This window comes from Triticum urartu, chromosome 5 (genome assembly GCF_003073215.2).
Source record: "Triticum urartu cultivar G1812 chromosome 5, Tu2.1, whole genome shotgun sequence".
In the NCBI taxonomy this organism is placed as follows: domain Eukaryota; kingdom Viridiplantae; phylum Streptophyta; class Magnoliopsida; order Poales; family Poaceae; genus Triticum; species Triticum urartu.
In genome coordinates, this window is record NC_053026.1 from 462,961,841 (window position 1) to 462,987,000 (window position 25,160).

At 41.3% G+C, this 25,160-nt stretch overlaps 1 protein-coding gene across 2 annotated transcripts; it reads right to left on the reverse strand.

The window, feature by feature from the left end:
• Window positions 1–5,067: 5,067 nt before the first annotated feature.
• On the reverse strand, window positions 5,068–9,287 carry LOC125509852 (lysine-specific demethylase JMJ30). Of its 2 annotated transcripts, none has more exons than XM_048674882.1 (6): window positions 8,731–9,287; window positions 8,073–8,282; window positions 6,941–7,072; window positions 6,697–6,840; window positions 5,922–6,082; window positions 5,068–5,517 (listed from the first exon to the last, which is right to left on the reverse strand). In XM_048674882.1, the coding sequence occupies exons 1-6, from the start codon at window positions 9,181–9,183 to the stop codon at window positions 5,499–5,501; spliced, it is 1,119 nt and encodes a 372-aa protein (XP_048530839.1). In that variant the 5' UTR covers window positions 9,184–9,287; the 3' UTR covers window positions 5,068–5,498. The 2 variants fall into 2 exon arrangements, with proteins under 2 accessions (XP_048530839.1, XP_048530838.1); XM_048674881.1 differs by having other exon boundaries at window positions 5,990–6,082; window positions 8,731–9,285.
• Window positions 9,288–25,160: the final 15,873 nt, after the last annotated feature.

A 25,160-nucleotide genomic window follows, 5' to 3' on the forward strand; every position in this document is an offset into this window, starting at 1 on the left:
ATTACATGAGGGAGAAGTGAGGTGTTACACCACTGCATAGAGGAGGACAGAGTTGGAGGTGACGGCGGCGAAGTTGTTGGTGTAGATCACCGTCACGACGGTTGCCCCGACGGCATTCCGCGCCACCGGGTGAGAGGGGGAGAGAGCCCACCCTCCTCCTCCTCCTCCTCCTCCTCCTCCTCCTCCTCCTTCTTCTTCTTCTTCTTCCTTGGCCTCCCCTAGATGGGAGGAGAGCTCCCTCTCTGGTCCATGGCCACCATGGCGGCGGAGGGGCTCCTGCCCCTCCGAGATTGGATCTCTCTCTCTCTCTCTCTCTGTGTGTGTGTGTGTGTGTGTGTGTTTCCCTTCTATTTTGAGTTCCTATTTTTGGCCCTTCACCGTTTCTTAAATTTTCGGAGATCCGTAACTCTGATCTGGCTGGAATTTTGAAGGGATTTTTATTCATAAATTATCTTTCTTGTGGCAAAATAAGGGCAACAACCGACTTACAAGGTGCCCACAAGCCACCTGGGCGCCTCGTGGCCACCTCGGGCGTCGTCTTGCATTGATTCTTCTTCCCAAAAATCGCATATATTCCAAAATAAATCTCCGTAAATTTTTATCGCGTTTGAACTTCGTCTGATATGGATATTCCGCGAAACAAAAAACATGCAATAAACAGGAACTGACATTGGGCACTGGATCAATATGTTAGTCCAAAAAATAAATAAATTGTTGCCGAAAGTATATGAAATTTGTAGAATAGTGGCATGAAACAATACAAAATTATAGATACGATGGATATGTATCAATCCTTTGCTTTGCTGACCTCCGGAAGCTCACCAAAAGCTTCCAACAACCTATGCTCTGCGCTTTGCTTGTAGATGTCCAGGTATCCAGGAAATTATAAAGCAACTCCTATCAGTAAGAACAACAAGGAAATTTCTTAGAAACATCTTCTTCATTGTATCGATCTTTGCAACAAGAAATATTGCCAAGACTTCGGTGAAGAGGCCACTCACAAACCTGCACAAACTTGACTACCTTCGTAGATTCAGAAACCCTATCGAGTCGCCCATCTAAAAGGGTGATAAGTCATCAACATTGAACGTACTTAGGCCCAGCATGCCCCCTAGAGGCCAAGTCATCGAACCACAAGATCTTACTGGAATGCCAAAGAAGGAACCCAAAGTCATAATGGATTAACCAACATAAGCAACAAAGAACACTAACACAGGCTCATCTGACCCTTAGGAACGAATCTACAAGGACAAAAACCTGAAATCTGCAAGGTTGGACACACCAAACCCGCAGAGACACAAACTCTTGTGGCTCCATGACACCGTCCGATGAGACACCGCCACAACAGGGGAAAACTGGATTACCATTATTCTCGATGGCATCGCAGCCCTAGCTAAGACATTGCTACTAAAGACATAAAAATCACAGTAAAAAAACTTCTTGGTCATAAGAAATCCAAGGTCCTCGCACGTCGTAGCATGACGGTCGGAGGAGAGAGAACCAACAAAGTCTCCGGGCATGCCCTTGGGACCCTAGCTCCTCGTCACGAAACCACGTCGTGTTAGCAACTCGGTTTAGAGAGTGAGTGAAGTTGTGCTACATATTCTGTAATTGGACTCAAATGGGCCCATGACACGACCTGCCAGACGGACTTAAGGAGAAAGCCAACACTCAAAGAAAGCTTACATGTTGCATCATGTTCCTAGGGGAGCTCCTAATCGGCACTCTAAGTGCCGGTTGGCGCTATTGGCGCTCGCTAGCGATGCGTAGCGGCCCGGCCCAGTAACCTGCTCGAAAAGGAAACGTGAAGACAAAAATAAGTCAATCCTAATTGAAATTTGGGATCACTGGGATTCAAACTTGACACCACAACGTTGAAACCCTAACGCATTAACTACTGGATGAAATTAGTTTAGTTGTCTACTATCGCAAAACAGTGCTAGTTAACCTTCCGCTTACTAAAACGTTAACATATACCCAATCTAAATTATCTGAGAAAATAGAACGTAAATTTGAAAATAAGTTCATGGATTTTGAAAAAAGTTAATCAATTTGTAAGAACAAATTTACAAAATTGGAAAAAGTTCATCCATTTTGAAAAAAGTTCACCAATGTTTTAAAAAAAGTCCACAAAGTTGGAAAAAGATCATCAATTTTGAAAAATAGTTCATGAATTCGAAAAAATGTTCATCAATTTTGAGAAATAGTTCACGAATTTGAAAAAAAATATTAATTTTTTTAGAAAAATCATTAATCTTGAAAAAAGTTCATCGAATTGGAAAAACAAAGTTCATCTAAAAATCCATCGAATTTGAAAAATTTCCCCCATTTTTTAAAAACTTCATTGATTTTTTAAGAAAACCATCAAATTTGAGACAGTTCAAGCATATTGAAAAATAAAATAAAATAAAAGGCAAACAAAGAAGGAAAAAAGATTAAAGAAAAAACAGAAAAATCAAAAATCAAACTAAAACCAGTCCAGAAAACCAGGGGCATTCCGCGAGTTGAAAACAATAACAGGAAGAAAAAGAAGAGAAGAGTCAGAATCCAAAAGGTGTCTGAGTGGTTTGCGGGGTATTGAGGAGGAGATCGCGAGTTCTATTCTTACCGAGCACACTTTTTTTTGCCTTTTACCAAAAAGGAAAAAAAGGTCAAAATAGGGCAGCCCAATGCTTGTTCCTAGGAGGCTTCCATGTTAATTTGTTGTTACCCAATATATCCTTTTATCCGAAATACGAAACACGATAAGAAGAGTTACTTTTTCATTTTCAGAAGCCACATGCCATTTTTATGTAGCATACAAATTAAGGTGTTCTTTAGTCACTTATTTTGATGAGGGCAGATGCTGCTAATGCCCTTACTCTGAAGAAAATCTTGGATGATTATTGTGTCGCGTGTGGTCAGATGGTTAGTGTTTCCAAGTCATCTATATATTTTAGTCCTAACACTAATGTTGATGACAAGGTGGAAGTGTGTCAAATACTAGATATAATGACGGAATCCCCCTCATAAGTATCTGGGACTTCCTTTGATGACCGAGTGACTGTTTTAAGCACCTAATTGAGAGGATTCAGAAACTTGTGAATGGGTGGAAGGAGAGGACACAATCTTATGGTGGTAAAGAGGCCTTCATCAAAGCGTTGGCTCAATCCATCCCAACGTATGCGATGACTATTTTCAAATTCCTGAAGAAAATTTGTAAGGATGCAATATCGCATTATTGGTGGGGTGACGGAGAGGATCAACGCAAGATGCATTGGTTTGCTTGGTGGAAGATGTGTGGCCCTAAAGAAAGAGGTGGAATGGGGTTCTGTGATATACAAAGTTTCAACCTAGCTATGCTTGCTAAGCAATGTTGGAGACTTATTGAAAACTTTGACTCTTTATGTGCCATAGTGATTCGTTCTAAATATTATCCAAGCGGTGATCTACTTAATTGCGATCTAAAGAAAGCCTCATCATATGTGTGGCAAAGTATATGGGCAACCATTACATCCAAATCTCAAAGCTAGTCTCAATCCGTCAGCAAGAGCCGCAACTTTCGCCAATACAATATCGGGCGCATGCTCAAGCTTTGAGACTTGGACAATCTGGTCATTGTAGAATCTCTGAATTCAAACTCTGGCACGCAATGATCGTCGTACAGATTCTGGAGGAATGTCGAAGGTTGTTGAATGATTTCGGGAAGGTTCTTATTGAACATTGTAATAGAGAATAGAATATGGTACCTCACCTTTTAGCTCGACAGGGGTGTGTTGATCCACCGTCTGTGTGGTTGGACTCACCCCTTGATTTTATCTTGAACTTTTAGCACACGATGTAAGTGTTATTTAAACTAATAAAACTAGCCATGAAGGCTTCCTGAACAAGAAAGGCGTTCTTTATAAAATCTTAGAATATGTTGAACATATCTAATCGTGTGTTCATGGATTTGTTTTTGAATTTTAACCAGGCTCCATGGAACCTAGGCATCAAGACCCGGCACCACGTGGTGGAGATGATCCTGCCACACTGTCCTCAACAGCAACCCCGTGGTAACGAGGAAACTCCAAGCATGATAGTAGGGTAGCATGAATGCCATGGTGCCCTTGCAGAACTCGGCCATGGCCATCGCAATGTCCGAGTTCGGAGAGGAGCTAGAGGAGGAGCTAGGAGGGAGTATCGAGGCAGGGCCTGATCACAGCGAGCTTTTTTGTTTGCTTGTTGGGTGTATTGGATGGCAAGCATGGAAGAGCATCCATAGCGAGCGCTTTTTAGTTTGTTGGATGCATCTGGTGGCAAGCACACAAGGCATTGATTCTTCGACGCCACCATGGAGAGCATTTTCCATGGTGGGGGAAGAGACCGATGCCAATTTCATTCTACGTGACACCATACTTATCATTCCGTCTACGCCAAACGAATACCTAGCCCCACCTTTTATGTGTAGGCAGGGAGAAAAATGGAGATCCACCCCTCTTCCCGGCAACGGCCGCCAGAACAAAGGACGATGGTTGTCAAAAAAACGTCGCACAAGGTACAGTCCACCCACTAAACATGGGATGTGTGTGTTGCCCTTGCTTGGGCAACTACTTCTGTGAATCACAGCTAGATATGCAAACAATATGATTTGAATTAACCCTTTAATTACGTATGACAAATGCTTGTGAGCTAGCCCCTAATCCTTTGGCTGGTGCTGGTTATGGTAGGTTTCCTCCGACCATTGGTGCTTTTGGTGCATCCAGACACTCCAGTTGCTGGACAAGACCAAAAACACTAAAAATAACAAATTGCTTAACTGCGTGTATACGTACATAGAAAAAGATATATCAACGCAGGTTTTAACAGAATAGAAGGTGGCAAATATTCCAACTTTTCAGGATCTAGAATGAATGAACATAACAGAGAGACCGAAGTGCAGTAAAATCATAACCATTGGAGTATTAGGGACATCACAGTTGCAGCTTTCTCCCCCAAAGAAATGACAATCATGTGTTACAGAGCCTCATAAAATGCATCAGCCTTCCAATCTCAAGCTCAAGTCTCATGAAAAAAAATCAAGCTCAAGCATCAGAGGGCAACATAATATAAAGGTTTAGGCGTTTAGCAGCAATTAAATGTCCAAAATAATTATAGTATAGGTAACAGTGTTCATCTGCAATAACAGCAATTAAATGTCCAAAATAATCATAGTAAAAATAACCATGTACATCTGCAATAGTAGGTACAAACGACTACATCCACGCAACAGTGGGCGACAGAATGTTGAAACGATGTGTCCAGTCAGGCTTACCAAGTTCCTGAGTCCTGAGATCCGGTCCTGATGTATCAAAGACCAAAATGTTTTCATTACACGCTCGGACTTATAACTGTTGTACGCCACCAAAAGCTAACGGAGAAACTAATCGAAAGAGATCTGACGTAATGCCACCATTTCGGAGGAATATACAGCATGTCACCTTCCTCCAATATGCAGTCCATGAAATCAAGGTTTTCTACCTTTGGGAACTCATCCATATCTATGTTGTCAAGATCCACCTGCAGAGGCATTCATTAGCACAATATAATACCAAGAATTGTCTTTATTTACACACTATTGCATTGCATTTGTGCCCCCAAAAAAACTGTAAGAACATGTCATGTGGATAATGGACAATATGGAACCATAAGGGGAAGGCCAATATAACCCTGTATTGCTGTACCTACAGAAGAAAACTGAAAAATCACAACACCGAACTAGGGGTGGGGGTGGGGGTGGACAAGCAACCGAAGAAAGAAATAAAAAAGACCTATAGAGTGGGTGGTGATCTATCATAGTTTACTGATTTAGCCCCAAAAATAAAGCTCCAGTTTGCAATGAGTAATGGACAACAAGAGAGTATTACTAATAAAAATCTGGAAATTTCAGTATTACAATATTCAGCTGCCAAAACTATATGTACCGCTGTGATGATCTGTAAGGGTATTCTTCCTTTCCAACATGTAACTTGTCAGAACAGATTGTCTGTACCTGACTAGTATTGCTTAACATAGTTTCTGTGTGTGGGTATAAGTCTTCGGATACAGAACCAGGATAGAGTCTAATATACTTCCTGCCCAAGACCTGGTATGGAGAAAGTATTATTAATAACAACTGATGATAAAGTTATATAAAGGAAATGTTAACAGGCATCATCCAGAAATATACTAGAACATTTACAGTCGAAACAAATGAAGCCACTGAGCTACATGAAGCTCAACATGAGGGCAGAATAATTTCTAACACAAACACTCACAAGGTCATCAGCAGTCTTGACTGGAAGGTTAAAGTCTGTATCACAAGAACAAAAATTACGCTGCAGCCTGGCAGGCGAAGCTCCTTAGGTAATTCCCAATTCCTGGCTCAAAGAGCCGCTTGTGATTATCTCTACGCTATATCTAATGATTATGAGTTTCTTAATATTGTTTAACAAATTACATAGATGCAACATTTCGTTAGAGAACTCAAATATGCAGAGTTACTTGCATACATATCGAGGACTGAAGGAAACACAGTTAAAACTAATAAATTAATCGCATAACAGAACACCATTTCCAAGATAATATGGATAATTTGTTATCAAGCAAATATCTACTTGCAAAATGCCTGTTCAAGTTTTAAGGTACAGGAACATCAAGTGTTGGTTATTAACTCTAGAAACCAACAATCAAAGGTAAAAACAGTATATTCCCGTATACCTGAGCTAAAATGTTGTGATGCGGGTCGTGGTGCAATGGTGTCACTGTCCCGTGTGGACCAAACCAAGCATTAAGTGATTGGAGTTCCCCTCCACCAGCATAACAGTAGTCAGGAACCATTATGTCTTCATGAAGCTCTTTTATCTGCCAAACGTCAATAACTAAAATCTGACAGCTGAACTAAGACATTTTCTCTTCCATAAAAAATAACTTTTACTAAGGATTCAACAATGACAGCTTCCACCTGCTCAAATAATGGATGCTGAGCTAGATATGTCAAATTTGAAGGACAGGCGGTTGACCACATCCTCTCAAGGAACTGGGAGAACGTGATAAGCTCCTGCTTCCACTCACTGCAAACATAGCTCTTCCCAACCTGACACGGAGTCAACTATATCAGTGCACCAAAACCACTAGGAAATTGAAGCAAGGGGAAATGTTCCTTCTAAAATAGTAACTAAGCAAGGGTCATACATCACTAGGAAATTAATACAAGGAGTAGTGTTCTTTCTAAAATCTTAACTAAGCATGAGTCCTAAACTACTAGAAGCAAGCACGAATTGAACTGGCTTGGATTGCATATAAATAGCTAGCTACTGTCAACTGGCATTCCTGGATATTCTCTTAACGGAACAAGATTTTACACAGCTATACTAATATGTTTCAACATCAGGAGAATTGGTTCTTTGTAATTCTTACAAACACCGGCATGGTTAAGTAAAGATGATACAGGCAAAAGCATAGCAAAGTGAAGCACGTAAAAAAGGCATGGAATCACATTGGCAAAAAACCCGTGAAGAAATACACACACTTAGGGTTTTCGAAATAACATGGTCGGTAAAACAACAAACACAAAATAAGTGAATAGTGTCAAAGATGGAACAAATAAACGTGACAAAAAACAAAGCAGTTCAAAAGGAAGTTTGATAGACATATGAATCTGACGGCCAAGGCAAAAGATATATGTTCCAAACTTGCAAAAAGAAAGCACAATTGGATAAAATTTCTCAAAAATGTGCTTATTGTGTAAGCAACTAAGCAAGCGTGGTACTATAGTGTAAAGGGATGTGTAAGACAAGTGCGCTGAAGATCAAACTTTGAAGCCACTTTTACAAACAATGTTATCGAGCATCAAGGTTAGATGCACATTTTGTTCCATATCAGCAGAAAAGAGATCAGCATTAAGCTTCATAATTTATTTCTATGGGATGTGAAGGCCTTTGAGAACTAATAACAAGCATTGAACCACCAGGGTTTGATGCACATTTGTAATGAAATGCAGAATCACATATCAGCACAAACAGGTATGATAAATCATCAAAATAGAAACAGCTGGTTTTTGTATTTCAACATCTACTTTAAGGAGAAGCATTTACCTCAACAGGAACAGTCCGATCCCCAGCAATCTTCTTTAGGTACTGGATGTCCTTCCATTTTGTCATCGCAGGCCAATGATCGATGCAGCCACTGATTATAACAGGGGTCTCAGGTAAAAAGTGATCACATATAAACTCCTCCAAAGATATACACGATCGTCTTGCGATTTCCTTACAAGATAAAGACTTTGTTGGAAGAATTTTGAGGGCCTGAAAAAATTATAGCATCATTAACAACAATACACCAAGAAATGAACTATAAATGCCCTCATCCGCACAACAATACAGAAAACAAGGAAGCAACGAGGTAACTAGAAAAAGAATCTTATAATCACTGCAGATAATCTACACCTATTTTTTGGGTCAAATATCCGGACAACTCATGACATCATTCACTGTATCAATGCCCTGATAATCACAATGGGACACATCATTTCACACGCATAATTTGCTTAAGATTGTGCACCTAATGTAGCAACATGAGATCTTTGCACAATAAGAACTATAAAAGTCTAAATTTAGTAAATTGCAGCCTTATGAAACATTGAAAAATAGGCATTCTGCAACAAGCCCCTACAAAATTAAGCCTTAGTGGTGGTACTGCCCACAGCCCCACGCACACACGCACGAAATCTTACGAAGGCAGTAGCGGTCTCACATCGGCGATGTCACGGTTCCTGTCGAGCCCTTCCCTCCACCTATTGGCTTCCTCATCGACAGCCTCCGCGCCGTCACCTTCGCCGTCGCTCGGCTCCGCGGCGATGGAGGCCAGGGCGGCCTCGAGATCGGCGCGGAGGAGGTTTCCCCCCATGATGAGCCCCATGTCGAGCGCCCGGAGCGCGGCGCGGCGGTCGGCGGCGGCCCGGCGGAGGCGCGCGACGTGGAGGCAGGCGAGCGCGTAGGCGTCCCTCCACGCGCTGCCGACCTCGCTCCAGGGCCCCGAGTGGAGTTGCTCCCACGCCATCTCCCGCGCCGCCTCCGCCGCCCGCAGGTCCCCCGCCGCCGCCTTCTCCGCCGAGGCGACGAAAGCGAAGCCGCCCTCCTCCGTTATCTCGCGCAGCAGCGCTGCCCTCCGCTCCGCCTCAGACTCGCCGCCGCCGCCGCAGGCCATCGCCGGGGGAGCAGCGGTGCTGTGCTGTGACGTGTCGGGGACCCCCCAAAAGAAAAGTGCAAAAGCGAAGGAGATATTTCTCTGGCTCCGGTGTGGTTGGCCTGGTCTCCGGGGATATTTGCTTACGCGCAAAAAATCTTTCCCCATTCGGAGTTTCGGAATCTTGAAAAAAATGGGGTAGGGCAGGGCCTTCCAACTTGGGATATGACAAGGGCTCGGCCCATTTGTGTGCACCGTCAAGCCCAATGTGTGGACTGAGATTTGATATTACGCCTTCTAGTCTTTTTGTTTTTGAAATAAAGATTAAACTAAAAGCCTCCCACTGAGCTTGAAGAAGATGGTGGGAAACTAGTCTGCAAGCACATCGTTTTGTTTCCTGCACGTGTTCTCGTTTTTTCTGTTTTTGAATTTTGCTTGGTTTTCCTAGGTATTCTTATTTTTGTTTTGTTTTTTCCCCTCTTGTGAAGTACACCAGGAGTGGCTCACCTATAGGAGCTTGGTAACAAGCCTGCCCCAAGGGCCCAGGAGGCCTACTACGTACCCGGCGACAAGAACCAGCCCGGGAAGGATAGGCAACCCAAGACCTTCTTGGCCCCCAAGTCTGGGTTGGCGGCAACCTAGATCGTATGTCTCACATTGTAAAACCCTAGCCTAAACCGCATATATAAGGGGAGGCACAGACAATATCAGACATTGGCCACGGAAACACCCCTGCGCCGCCCACCTCTGGTGACACAGTGGGCAACTCCCGCACACCGCCGCGACCCCTCCCTCCTCCTCCACGTCTCACCACCATCGAAGATGCCGTCGACGAAGCCCGGGGGGACGCAATAACAGTGGCTTCCGTGCGGTTCCCCTGGGCAACCTATGCCTCGATGGTGTGTGGCGGTAGCTCAGTGGCGCACTCCCAATCTGCGAGCTCAGCGGTGGGGTGGGCGGAGGCCTTCGGTGGGCATCGGGTAGGGGTCGACGATGATGAGGCGGCTCAGGTCTTCTTGTTCGGGTGTTTTTGTCACTACTATCGTCATGGAAGTGTCACTTCCATGATAGAAAATATTTTCGCTCAGACCAAAATATCATGTATGTCTCATTTTCTTGTTGCGCTACCAGATGCCGCCAACTTGTTTCCGAGCATGAGCACAAGTTAGTCACACCCGAACAAGAAGCACTCGAGACTAGCGAAATCACTTCTCCTTGGAAAAGTACCGGACATCATCGAGCCGCACACAAAAAGATATCTCCAGAGAGGGCCCACCAACCTCTTGGTTCGGACCAAGGAGAGCCGATTCTACGTGCAAAAAACAAGGGCTAAGAACGGTGACAACGAGATCATGTGTAAAAGGTAGGAAGGAAACATGTTCACCCTATGCCAGAGCAAAAGAAGCTTTAAGCTAGGATCCAAGCTTGCCCAAAGACGCTTGATACGTCTTCAACGTATCTATAATTTTTGATTGTTTCATGCTATTATAGTATAAATCTTGGATGTTTTATATACATTTACAAGCAACTTTATATCATTTTTTGGGACTAACCTACTAACTCAGTTCCCAGTGCCAGTTGCTGTTTTTTCTTGTTTTTTACTTTGCAAAATATCAATACCAAACGAAGTCCAAATGCCACAAAACTTTTTGGAGATTTTTTTTTCTGGAAATAAGAGACCTTGAAACCTTCGGGAAGGAACGGGAAGACGAAGGAGTGGCCCACTAGGCACTAGGGCGCGGCAGGGTTCTGGGCTGCGCCCTGGTACATAGTGGGCCCCACAAGCCTCCGTTTGACCTAACTTCGCCTCTATAAATACTTTAAAATCAGGAAACCTACCAGGGAGTCCATGAAATACTTTTTTCGCCGCCGCAAGCCTCTATTCTCAAGAGATCCCATCTGGAAGCCTTTTCCGGTACTCCGCCGAAGGGGGAAACGGTTGATGACCCACAAGTATAGGGGATCTATCGTAGTCCTTTCGATAAGTAAGAGTGTCGAACCCAACGAGGAGCAGAAGGAAATGATAAGCAGTTTTCAGAAAGGTATTCTCTACAAGCACTGAAATTATCGGTAACAGATAGTTTTGTGATAAGGTAATTTGTAATGGGTAACAAGTAATAAATGTAAATAAGGTGCAACAAGATAGCCCAATACTTTTTGTAGCAAAGGACAAGCCTGGAAAAACTCTTATATAAAGGAAAACACTCCCGAGGACACATGGGAATTATCGTCAAGCTAGTTTTCATCACGTTCATATGATTCACGTTCGTTACTTTGATAATTTGATATGTGGGTGGACCGGTGCTTGGGTACTGCCCTTCCTTGGACAAGCATCCCACTTATGATTAATTCCTCTTGCAAGCATCCGCAACTACAAAAGAAGTATTAAGGTAAACCTAACCATAGCATGAAACATATAGATCCAAATCAGCCCCTTACGAAGCAACTCATAAACTAGGGTTTAAACTTCTATCACTCTAGCAACCCATCATCTACTTATTACTTCCCAATGCCTTCCTCTAGGCCCAAACAATGTTGAAGTTTCATGTAGTCAACGTTCACATGACACCACTAGAGGATAGACAACATACATCTCATCAAAATATTGAACGAATACCAAATTCACATGACTACTTATAGAAAGACTTCTCCCATGTCCTCAGGAACAAACGTAACTACTCACAAATCATATTCATGTTCATAATCAGAGGGGTATTAATATGCATAAAGGATCTGAACATATGATCTTCCACCGAATAAACCAACTAGCATCAACTACAAGGAGTAATCAACACTACTAGTAACCCACAGGTACCAATCTGAGGCTTTGAGACAAAGATTAGATACAAGAGATGAACTAGGGTTGGAGATGAGATGGTGCTGGTGAAGATGTTGATGGAGATTGACCCCCTCCCGCTGAGAGGATCGATGGTGATGACGATGGTGATGACTTCTCCCTCCCGGAGGGATGTTTCCCCGGCAGAACAGCTCCGCCGGAGCCCTAGATTGGTTCCGCCAAGGTTCCGCCTGGTGGCGGCGAAGTTCCGTCTCGTGAGCTTGCTTATGATTTTTTACAGGGTGAAAGATTTCATATAGCCAAAGATGGGCACCGGAGGCCGGCCAGGGGGCCCACGAGCCAGGGGGCGCGAGCTATATATATATATAGAGAGAGTAGCACCATTCTGATCCCAGGATTAGAATAGTTATTTGGATCACGGCGCGAGCTATATAGGGGCGACGGGATCCTCCCAAATCGGTGCGCCCTAAAAAAACAGCCCACCCACCACCCGTAGCCCACGATCCTCTCCCGCAGCACCGGGTCTTCATCCACGCTCGATCCCCATGCTCCGACGTCGCCCTGATCCCACCGCGCCGCCGCCCCTGGGTCCCGTGCGTCGTAGCCACGCCGTAGTTCTCCGTGCGCCGCCGCAGACCACCACATCCAGTGCTAGATCAAGATGTAGCTCTCCCTCCTCCCAGATCCAGGCGTCGAACCCAATCCCTTTTGCCACCGGATCCGGGGTCACTGGTCGACCACGGCGCCGTGACTGCTAATCCAAGCCTGCATCCGGAGCCAAGCTCCTCACCTCAGCGATGCCACGACTCGCGGCCCGCATCCTGCGCCGCCCTTGAACACGCCGCTCCGGCCTTCTTCCATAAAGCCAGCGGCAGCTCCGTCTTCCACCGGCCGCCAAGTGCTTCTCCAGTTCCCTTTCGTCATCTTTCTCGTCTCACGACCAACCACCGCCTCCTCATCCCTCCGGCCTCGACCTACAGCTGTGGGAGGTCTTGACCTGCAGCCGCAGGAGGTCTTGATCTGCAGCTGGTCGCGTGCCCTGCTGCGATGCACTGCCACCAGTTACAGCCGGCTCCGCCCCCTGTCCTTTCCCTCCTGACCTTCCTCTCTGTCTACAGCAACGAGCTCCTGTGAGCAGTGAGCTGCCGTCCATGTCATCCTCAGCCACCCTCGAGCTTGCAAGATAGGCCACTGCCAATGCACGGGTCCGATGCATACATGCCAATGTACAGCTGAAAAAGTTCAAACAGGGCGCGCGCGGAACAGGGTGCGAGAAGTCTGTTCGGGCATCTATCTCTCCTTGTTGTTCTTCTTTCATCATGGTGCCATCGGGTCCATCTGCATCGAGGCCATCCTGACGCAGCAATAGTTGCGTTCGAGGCTAGCAACCTCGGCGTTGAGGTCTCCCACCAAGCCGAGCATAGCAGGTCAGACTATGAAGAAGTAGGAGGTTAGACTGAAGAAAAAAAAGCAGGTTGAGAGATTCGTCCTCATCCAGAGGGAACGCAGGCCACCGCCTCACTAAGCAAGGGCCTCCTCGTCCTGCACAGCCATCTCCGCGCTGCATCATCGTTCCACTCCACGCCCGCCTCGCCTGCCAAGTGGAAGTTCAATTTCACTTGCAAGGTCGGTCACCTTGGTGTTCAGGTCACTGAGATGTCGGGTCGCTGCGTCCAGCTGCAAAAGGAGTACAGGCTCCTCCCGAGTGAAGCCTCCCCGAGTTGGTCTGGCAATGGTCCGCCGGGCGCCTGAACCCAAATCGAGCCTAAACTTTTGTAGCTCGGGTTGCTGCATCCAGTTGCTAGCTTCCGTATGAATGAGTAGAGAAAAGTTACAGAGAGAAGAGAGAACAAGGAATAAAAACGTGTAGTGGTGGTTACTTCTAGGAGATAAGATGGAGAGATAAGGACAAAAAGGTGTGGAGTAAAAACATGCATGGCTTTATTATTACTATTTGTTTTCGAAAACAACATACGTTGGTACTCCTAGTGCTACTTGCATTATATGGACAGTGCACTAGCTTTTTTTCAATTGACGGGTGTTGTCGATCTTACGGGAGTACCAAAACCCAACTAGCCACACAGAAAAGATGATTTGGAAAAAATAGAATCACAAGTTCACACGATGTTGTTGGCAATTCATGCATTCAGGAAAACATAGTTTCAAAGATGTTTAATAAAAAAATAAGATTGTTTGGAGACGTGAAATGGGGATGTCTGGAAAAACCAAAACACTACAAAAAAGTTGAAGTTCATGTCCAAAAAGATGGGAGGTCAAAAGCACTAAAAACTTCCAAAAAAATTGTCGGCAAATAACAACGAAAGTAAAAAAATCACCAGCGAAGTTCGAATGAGAAGAAAAAGCTTCGCCGGAAAGATATAATTTAACCAATTTTAAAAAAAGAAATGAAGTTCAAAAACAACAAAACGTGAAGGTCGGACTATTCAACTTTTACTAAATAACTCATATATTTTTCCCGTTACTATAAGAATTAAATGAAGAGGTTCAAATTGAATGAACAGAGCAATTGGATGTTTATCTACCAAGAAGAAAACTTGCCTCACCAAGAAAAATGTTAACTTTGAAAATTAATAAATTGGAGAGTTTGGGAAAATGAGAAAACAAAGTGACATTCATATGTTTGTACAAAAAAATCTATGGATTTTTCGTTTTTAACTAAAAAGCCAATAATTTAATTTATTTAAAACATCCTAGGAAGATCAAAGTAAGAGCAGTTCAATTTTTTTAATTAAAAATGGTATTTCCCCATTTCTAAAAAACCTAGAAGTTCAAATTAAAAAAAGTCATTTCAAAATTATAAAAAAGCAGGATTTCCCCGTTTCTAGAAAAAACCTAGAAGTTCAAATTTAAAAGACGAAGAAGTCCAATGTTTATTACAAACCCAAGAAGGCCAAGCTACAAAGCACAATGCATCTCAACACAAATGTATAAAAAAGATCTTCGTTAGAAACTCCTAGAAGTTCAAATCTAAAAATGGAGCGGCTCGATGCTTATTAAAAAACTAGGTTTTTTTCCATTACTAAAAGAAATAAAACCAAGAGGTGCTCCATCGCTCCGGACCCAGCTGCTCCAGGCGTCTCGCGCCACCCAACCTTTTGGTCTCTCTCTCTCTCTGTGTGTGTGTGTGTGTGTGTGTGTGAATTTGCACCAAAATAAACTCTAGAAGTTCACAAAACCCCCGAAAAGACTACAAGTTAAAAGACAAAACAGTAGACAATTTTTCTGTATCTAAAACTAAACCAAGAACTTCAACTTTAAGATACATAGCAGGTCGATAAGAAAATCAGAATTTTTTGTATCTAAAAAGAAAAGCAAGAAGTCAAATTAACATAACACACGACTTTGATGCTTATTTTTTATAAAAAGAACATTGTTTTATGGTTTCAGTAAAATGAAAAAAATAAACTATTTCAAACAAACCAAGAAGTCCAAATTATAAAAAAAGAGAAGTTCAGTATTAAAAAAAACATAGGTTTTCTTCGTTACTAAAGAATAAAATTAAAAAAGTTCAAATAAAAATCGAAGGAGTAGCTTGATGTTTACGAAAAACTCAAATTCTTTCCATTTCTAAAAAAATGTTTGATGATTATTTGAAAACATATTTTTATCTAACTGTAAGACTAAGAAGTTCAATTTGAAATAACATAGAATTTCGAAGAATATAAAAACTCATATTTGTTGCAAGAAGTTCACGTGCACCCTCATGCATGATTCATAATTTATATTGCGGGGCGTTCGACCTCCAATTACATGTTTTAAAAAATAGCAAAAATGATGTCCGATCTTCAATTGCATGTAATTCAACGTATACACAAAAATGTGACAGAAGTTCATAATGAAAACAACGGGAAGTTCAAGTACTGCAAGGAATGCATTTCATGTGAGAATAAAAGTATAAAAAAAATAAAATCTTAAAAGGTTTGTTAAAAGAAGTTCAAGTGCTCTGTCCAGAGAAGTTCAAAAATTCTTGCGAGAGAGGTTCACCTTGTATTTTCATGTTCAATTTTTCTATATAAAAATCGAATACAATTCTTTACTCAAACTATAAAAAAGATGAAGTTCAAATTGAAATAACAGAGAAGTTCGTAGGTTATTAAAACCTAGGATTTACCTGTTCAAAAAATAAAAAAAAAAATAAAACACCATTTTTTGCACTTTTAAAAACAACTCATATATGAAAAAATGGTTGCTAGAAGTTCAAGTGCTCGGTGAGGAAAAGTTTAAAAAATTCTTGTGAGAGAGCTTCACCGTGTATTTAGATGTCGATAATACAAAAAAATATATGTTGTTTTTGTGTTTTAAAATAATTCTCTCAACCCAGAGAGAAGTTCAGAGTGATAACGATCGGAAGTTCACGTACTACATGGTGTGTATTTCATATAATAAAAATACAATAAAGTGAAACTGAGTGAAGTTCAAACAGACATGTCCCAGAAGTTCAACTACTTCACGCGGTGCAAAAAACGACACATCAAAAAATAGAGTGAAGTTCAAACAAACATGCCCCAGAAGTTCAACTACTTCACGCAGTGCGTTTCCATTCGCAATGAAGGCAGAAATCATGATCTCGTCATTTCTCTAATTTACCTCAAAACGACAGGAATATCATTTGTGTAAGTTCAAGTCCTCGGTCGGAGAAAGTTAAAAAATATATTGTGAGAGAGGTTTGTACAAAAAGAATATCATTTGTGTGACACTGACGAAATGTATGAGAAAATTACAAACGAAAATACGTCACAGAAGTTCAACGTGAAAACAGCAGGAAGTTCGACTACTACGCTGAATGAATTTCAGATGAAAACTTTTAAAATCGTCGCGAGTATGAAAAGATGATCAACACGGGAAACTTGCGTGCTTACAGCAGCTTTCCATCGGTATATCACGTGCTCAATTCCGGTGAATGGATGGAGAGTTACGAGCAGTGGATGGATATCTACGAGCAAAAAAATCACGTGAAAAACAGAGTGAAGTTCAGGTACACGCGCCGAGAAGTTCAGGTTCTTCACGCGGTGCATTTTCGAAGAATCTGTTTCGCGATAAAGGCAGAATGGATGATCCCGCCGTTTTTGAAATTACTTGAAAACGGCTAGGAATCAGAGAAAACCATCAACATGAAAAAGTTTCGCATTTTCCGTAGCTTTTCAGCGGTCTATTATTTGCCCCATTCCGATAAAGTTTGTAGAAATTACGGCGAAAATACATTTTTTGCCATTTTCGAAACTGACTTAAAACCTTAAAGAATTAGGAGAAACAATACATACCAAAAAGTTTCGCATTTGTTCAAGCTTTCCAACGCCATATCATTTGCTGCATTTGGACGCATGGTTAAAAAATTAGCTCGAAAATACGAACTCGGTAGGACTTGGACCATTTTCTAAATTACTCTTAAACCATTCAAAATTAGAAAAAAAAACTTGCAAGATGAAAAAGTAGCACATTTTCGTAAACTTCCCAACTCCGTATCATATGCCTCCATTGGATTAGCCGTTTAGAAATGACATCGAAAAAACGAACTCAGCTGTTCGGTTTACGAAATTTTACATTTTTTCAAATTACTCTTTAACCATAGGGAATTAGAGAAAACTTTCAACATGTGGAAGGAGCGGTTTTGCAGCAGCTTTCCAACGCCATATTATATGCCTCATTCCGATAAACGGTTTAGAAATGCGATCGAAAATACGATTCACGTTTTTTGTGCGAAGAAAAAACGGTTTTCAAAACTGCTCTTAAACTGCTTATATTTTGCCAAAAATTTAAGTTGGGTTATGATATTGGTGTTCATAGCTTTCCAACGGTATATCGCAAGCCCCATTTGGGCAATGTTGGCGGAAGTTCAACCTAGTTCACAAGGAAGTTCAACGTACTACTAGCGGGGCAGGTCAGGTTGTGATCAGAATATTATTCTGATCCCGTGATCAGAATAATGTTTATGTGTATATATATATATATTGTCATATGATTTCTTATGCTAAAGTAATAATTCATTCACAAATTCAAGTATGAATCAGAAACTTCATTGAAAGCTAACAAACTATAATCTCAGTCATTGAAGCAATTGCAATTTACCATAACATCGGAAAGAGTCAATATAAGAGTTTTTCAGCAAGTCCACATACTCAACTATCGTTTAGTCTTTTACAATTGCTAACACTCACGTAATATTTATGGGTATGAAGTTTTGATCGGACACAGAGAAAGATAGGGGCTTATAGTTCTGCCTCCCAACCTTTTACCTCAAGGGTAATGTCAACAATAATAGTTCATGAAAACTCACATCCAATAGCTATATATATCAGGATCTTTTCAACACATTGTGCTTGCCAAAGGATAAAATGTAAAAAGGAAAGGTGAAGATCACCATGACTCTTGTATGAAGTATAAGATATGAATAAAAGATATGCCCTTCGTAGAGGGAAGCAGAGGTTGTCATGTTTTTTTATGGTTGGATACACGAAATATTAATGCAAAAGAACGTCACTTTATATTGCCACTTGTGATATGGACCTTTATTATGCAGTCCATCGCTTTTATTTCTTCCGCATCACAAGATCGTATAAAGCTTATTTTCTCCACACTAATAAATCATACATATTTAGAGAGCAATTTTTATTGCTTGCAACAATGACAACTTACTTGAAGGATCTTGCTCAATCCATAGGTAGATATGGTGGACTCTCATGGCAAAACTGGGTTTGAGGATATTTGTAAGCACAAGTAGTATCTCTACTTGGTGCAAACAATTTGGCTAGCATGAGAGGGAAAGGCAAGCTCAACATGTTGGATGATCCATGACAATATAATTTATTTCGGATGTAAGAAAACACAACCCATTACGTTGACTTCCTTGTCCAACATCAACTTTTTAGCATGTCATATTTTAATGAGTGCTCACAATCATAAAAGATGTCCAAGATAGTATATTTATATGTGAAAACCTCTCTTTCTTTATTACTTCCTATTAATTGCAACGATGACCAAAACTATGTTTGTCAACTCTCAACAACTTTTATTCATCATACTCTTTATATGTGAAGTCATTACTCTCCATAAGATCCATATGATCTCTTTATTTCTTTTTATTCTTTCTCTTCTCTTTTATTTTTATTCCCTCAAGATCATGGCAAGATAATCAGGCCCTTGACTCAACACTAATCTTTATTATATATATAGCTCATGGACTCGATTACATAGAAGGATCATAAAGCAAAACTCAAAACTAGATCATACTAAAACTTTATTCTACTAGATCAAAATATTACTAAAAGGATCGAACTAGAAAAACGGTAAAGATAAAAGTGTGATGGTGATACGATACCGGGGCACCTCCCCCAAGCTTGACAGTTGCCAAGGGGAGTGCCCATACCCATGTGTTTATATCTCTTTCTTCAGAGGTGAAATAGATGGTGGAGTTGTTGTTGATGTAGGCTTGTCATCCATCTTCCAAGGCATAGGCTCACCATCGTAAAAGGATGATTGAGTCTCCGGGATCCTCAAATCTGCAGCCAAACTCATCCTCTTGAATCTATATTCATACTCATAGTTTTGGTTTTGCAGGTCATAGATCTAGCTTGGAGGCGCTCAATTTTCTCGTGAAGCTTGAAGATGGCCTCCCCAATGTTCTTGGCATCCATCTTATGGTTGTTGGTGAACTCCATGATCATTATGTGGTTGGCATCGACTCCACGTTCCACCATCTCCTGGCACTTGAAAACTTGTAGCTCCATTGCTTCGAGCCTTGTCTCCACGCTTCCGGTCCTCCTTGGTCCCTCAACATCACGGATGTGCAGCAACCCCTCACGCATCTCAATGGTTTGAGGGTGTTGCAGCACCTCCGCGAGGTAGGGATTGATCACCTTCTCGAAGAACTTGTCCTTGGGGGCGCTTGGAGACGTCATGATGATCTAGATCTGTCAGAAAAACAACTCGAAACAAGAACAGGAGGTATTTGCGTGATACGGTGGTCAAAACCTTCGGGGGATTATATAATGATTTTTTTACCGACCAAAAGAAGTATCGTGTAAGAAAACGGAGTCCGGAGAGCGCACGAGGTGCCCACGAGGCAGGGGGCACGCCCAAGGGGGTAGGACGCGCCCTCCACCCTCGTGGACGCCTTGTGTCCTTCCCGGACTACTTCTTATTTTCCTATTTTCTTAAATATTCCAAAACGGAGAAAAAATTCTATTAGAACTGTTTTGGAGTCGGTTTACTTACCGTACCTCATACCTATTCCTTTTCGGAGTATGAAACGTTCTGGAAAGTGTCCCTTATGTATTCCTCCGGGGTTACGGTTTGAATAACATTAGTTTCAACATTTATAGGATTACCTAAGATATAATGTTTGATTCTTTGACCGTTCACCATCCTCGGATTTGTGCCTTCGAAGTTGTTGATCTTTATGGCACCGGAACGATAGACCTCCTCGATGACGTAAGTACCCTCCCATTTAGAGAGGAGTTTTCCTACAAAAATCTTAAACGAGAGTTGTATAACTATACATAATCACCTACATTAAACTCATGTTTTTGTATCCTTTTGTCATGCCATCTTTTAACTTTTTCCTTAAATAGTTTGGCATTCTCACAGGCCTGGGTTCTCCATTCATCAAGTGAGCTAATGTCAAAAAGCCTCTTCTCACCGGCAAGTTTGAAATCATAATTGAGCTCTTTAATGGCCCAACATGCTTTTCCATAAACCATTTTATATGGAGACATACCCATAGGATTTTTGTATGTAGTTCTATATGCCCGTAATGCATCATCAAGTTTCTTGGACCAATTCTTTCTAGATCTATTAACAGTCTTTTGCAAAATTAATTTAAGCTCTCTATTACTCAGTTCTACTTGACCACTAGACTGTGGATGATATGGAGATGCAATTCTATGATTAACATCATACTTAGCAAGCATCTTACAAAAAGCACCATGAATAAAATGTGAACCACCATCAGTCATTAAGTACCCAGGGACTCCAAACCTCGAAAAAATAACTTCTTTAAGCATCTTAATAGAGGTGTTATGATCATCACTACTAGTTGGAATAGCTTCTACCCACTTAGTAACGTAATCAACACCAACTAAAATATGTGTATACCCATTAGAGGAAGGAAACGGTCCCATATAATCAAAGCCCCAAACATCAAATGGTTCGATAACAATTGAATAATTCATAGGCATTTCTTGATGTCTACTAATATTACCAATTCTTTGACATTCATCACAAGACAAGACAAATTTACGGGCATCTTTGAAGAGAGTGGGCCAATAAAAACCGGATTGCAATACCTTATGTGCAGTTCTATCTCCAGCGTGGTGTCCTCCATAAGCCTCGGAGTGACACTTGCGTAAGATCTGTTCCTTTTCATGCTCAGGTACAAAACGTCTAATAACACCATCTAATCCTTCTTTATAAAGGTGTGGGTCATCCCAGAAGTAATGTCTTAAATCATAGAAAAACTTTTTCTTTTGCTGGTATGTGAAACTAGGTGGTATAAATTTAGCAACAATATAATTAGCATAATCTGCATACCATGGAGTAGTACGAGAAGCATTTATGACAGCTAATTGTTCATCAGGAAAGCTATGATCAATAGGTAGTGGGTCATCAAGAACATTCTCTAACCTAGACAAGTTGTCTGCAACGGGGTTCTCAGCTCCTTTTCTATCAATAATATGCAAATCAAATTCTTGTAGCAAGAGAATCCATCTAATAAGTCTAGGTTTAGCATCTTTCTTTTCCATAAGATATTTAATAGCAACATGATCAGTGTGAACAGTTACTTTAGAATCAACAATATAGGGTCTGAACTTATCACAAGCAAATACGACTGCTAAAAATTCTTTTTCAGTAGTAGCATAATTTCTCTGGGCACTGTCTAGAGTTTTACTAGCATATTGGATAACATTTAATTTCTTATCAACTCTTTGTCCTAGAACAACCCCTACAGCATAATCACTAGCATCATACATAATTTCAAAGGGTAAATTCCAATCAGGTGGCTGAACACTAGGTGCAGAAATCAAGGCTTTCTTAAGTATTTCAAATGCTTCTACACAATCATCATCAAAGACGAAAGAAACATCTTTTAGTAAGAGATTAGTTAGAGGCCTGGAAATTTTGGAGAAGTCTTTAATGAACCTCCTATAAAAACCGGCATGACCAAGGAAACTTCTTATACCTTTAATGTCCTTAGGACATGACATCTTTTCAATAGCATCAACTTTAGTTTTATCAACTTCAATACCTCTTTCAGAAATTTTATGCCCCAAGACAATACCTTCATTAACCATAAAGTGGCACTTCTCCCAATTCAAAACAAGATTAGTTTCTTCACATCTCTGCAAAACTCGGTCAAGGTTGCTTAAGCAATCATCAAAAGAAGTTCCATATACAGAAAAATCATCCATGAATACCTCAACAATCTTTTCTCAAAAGTCAGAGAATATAGCAGTCATACATCTTTGAAAGGTAGCAGGTGCATTACATAAACCAAAAGGCATAACTCTATAAGCAAAGGTACCGAAAGGGCAAGTAAAAGTTGTCTTTTCTTGATCCTCTTTTGACACAGGTATTTGAGAGAAACCAGAATAACCATCTAGAAAGCAAAAATGTGTATGTTTGGATAATCTTTCTAGCATTCGATCAATAAAAGTTAAAGGGTAACGATCCTTTTTAGTAGCTTTATTTAATTTGTGGAAATCAATTACCATTCTATAACCTGTAATAATTCTTTATGGGATCAATTCATCTTTATCATTAGGAACAACAATAATAGCTCCCTTCTTACAGACACAATGGACAGGACTTACCCACTGACTATCAGCAACGGGATAAATTATACCTGCCTCCAGAAGCTTTAGTATTTCTTTTCTTACCACTTCCTTCATCTTAGGATTTAACCGTCATTGGTAATCAACAACCGGTTTCGCGTCTTTCTATAATTTTATTTTGTGCTGGCATAGAGTGGGACTAATGCCCTTAAGATCATCAAGAGTATATTCAATAGCAGCACTGTGCTTCTTCAGAGTTTTCAATAATTTCTCTTCTTCCTGCTTTGAAAGCTTAGCACTAATAATAATAGGATATATCTTTTTCTCATCAAGATAAGCATATTTAAGAGTATCAGGTATGGTTTAAGCTCAAACACGGGATCACCCTTGGGTGGAGGAGGATCCCCTAGGATTTCAACAGGCAAGTTGTGTTTCAAAATAGGTCCCTCTTTAAAGAATACTTCATCTATTTCCCTTCTTTCATTCATAAACATATCATTTTCATGGTCGAGCAAATATTGTTCTAAAGGATCATTAGGAGGCACGACAATAGAAACAAGACCAATAATTTCATCTTTACTAGGCAATTCTTTATCATGGGGTTGTCTAGGAAATTTAGCAAAATTAAACTCATGAGACATATCCCCCAAACCAATAGTAACAACATCCTTTTTGCAATCTATCCTAGCATTAACAGTATTCAATAAGTGTCTACCAAATATAATGGGACAAAAGTTATTGATACGTCTCCAATGTATCTATAATTTTTGATTGCTCCATGCTATATTATCTACTGTTTTGGACATTATTGGGCTTTATTTTCCACTTTTATATTATTTTTGGGACTAACCTATTAACCGGAGGCCCGGCCCAGAATTGCTGTTTTTTTGCCTATTTTAGGGTTTCGAAGAAAAGGAATATCAAACGGAGTCCAAACGGAATGAAACCTTCGGGAACGTGATTTTCTCGCCGAACATGATCCAGGAGACTTGGACCCTACGCCAAGAAACAAAGGAGGAGGCCACGAGGTAGGGGGGCGCGCCTACCCCCCCCCAGGGGCGCCCTCCACCCTCGTGGGCCCCCTGTTGCTCCACCGATGTACTCTTCCTCCTATATATACCTACGTACCCCCAAACGATCAGATATAGAGCCAAAACCCTAATTCCACCGCCGTAACTTTCTGTATCCACGAGATCCCATCTTGGGGCCTGTTCCGGAGCTCCGTCGGAGGGGGCATCCATCACGTAGGGCTTCTACATCAACACCATAGCCTCTCCGATGAAGTGTGAGTAGTTTACTTCAGACCTTCGGGTCCATAGTTATTAGCTGGATGGCTTCTTCTCTCTTTTTCGATCTCAATACAATGATCTCCCCCTCTCTTGTGGAGATCTATTCGATGTAATCTTCTTTTTGCGGTGTGTTTGTTGAGACCGATGAATTGTGGGTTTATGATCAAGTCTATCTATGAACAATATTTGAATCTTCTCTGAATTCTTTTATGTATGATTGGTTATCTTTGCAAGTCTCTTCTAATTATTAGTTTGGTTTGGCCTACTAGATTGATCTTTCTTGCAATGGGAGAAGTGCTTGGCTTTGGGTTTAATCTTGTGGTGTCCTTTCCCAGTGACAGTAGGGGCAGCAAGGCACGCATTGTATTGTTGCCATCGAGGATAACAAGATGGTGTTTTTATCATATTGCATGAATTTATCCCTCTACATCATGTCATCTTGCTTAAGGCGTTACTCTGTTTTGATGAACTTAATACTCTAGATGCATGCTGGATAGCGGTCGATGAGTGGAGTAATAATAGTAGATGCAGGCAGGAGTCGGTCTACTTGTCTCGGACGTGATGCCTATATACATGATCATACCTAGATATTCTCATAACTATGCTCAATTCTGTCAATTGCTCAACAGTAATTCGTTCACCCACTGTAGAATACTTATGCTCTTGAGAGAAGCCACTAGTGAAACCTATGGCCCCCGGATCTATCTTCATCATATTAATCTTCCAATACTTAGTTATTTCCTTTGCATTTTTACTTTGCTTTTATTTTACTTTGCATCTTTATCACAAAAATACCAAAAACATTATCTTATCATATCTATCAGATCTCACTCTCGTAAGTGACCGTGAAGGGATTGACAACCCCTTATCGCGTTGGTTGCGAGGAGTTATTTGTTTTGTGCAGGTACTAGGGGACGCGTGTGCAACCTCCTACTGGATTGATACCTTGATTCTCAAAAACTGAGGGAAATACTTACGCTACTTTGCTGCATCATCCTTTCCTCTTCCGGGAAATCCAACGTAGTGCTCAAGAGGTAGCAAGAAGAATTTCTGGCGCCGTTGCCGGGGAGGTTCGCACAAGTCAAGATTTGACTTCCAACAACGAGCCATTTCTGGCGTCTACGC

Coding starts and splice junctions, on each gene's coding strand:
- LOC125509852 (XM_048674881.1), bottom strand. CDS start 9,183: ATGGCCTGCGGCGGCGGCGGCGAGTCTGAGGCGGAGCGGAGGGCAGCG. Junction 6,841..6,940: donor AGCATCCATTATTTGAGCAG/GTGGAAGCTGTC, acceptor GACGTTTGGCAG/ATAAAAGAGCTTCATGAAGA. Junction 6,083..6,696: donor ATCACAACATTTTAGCTCAG/GTATACGGGAAT, acceptor TCTCCATACCAG/GTCTTGGGCAGGAAGTATAT.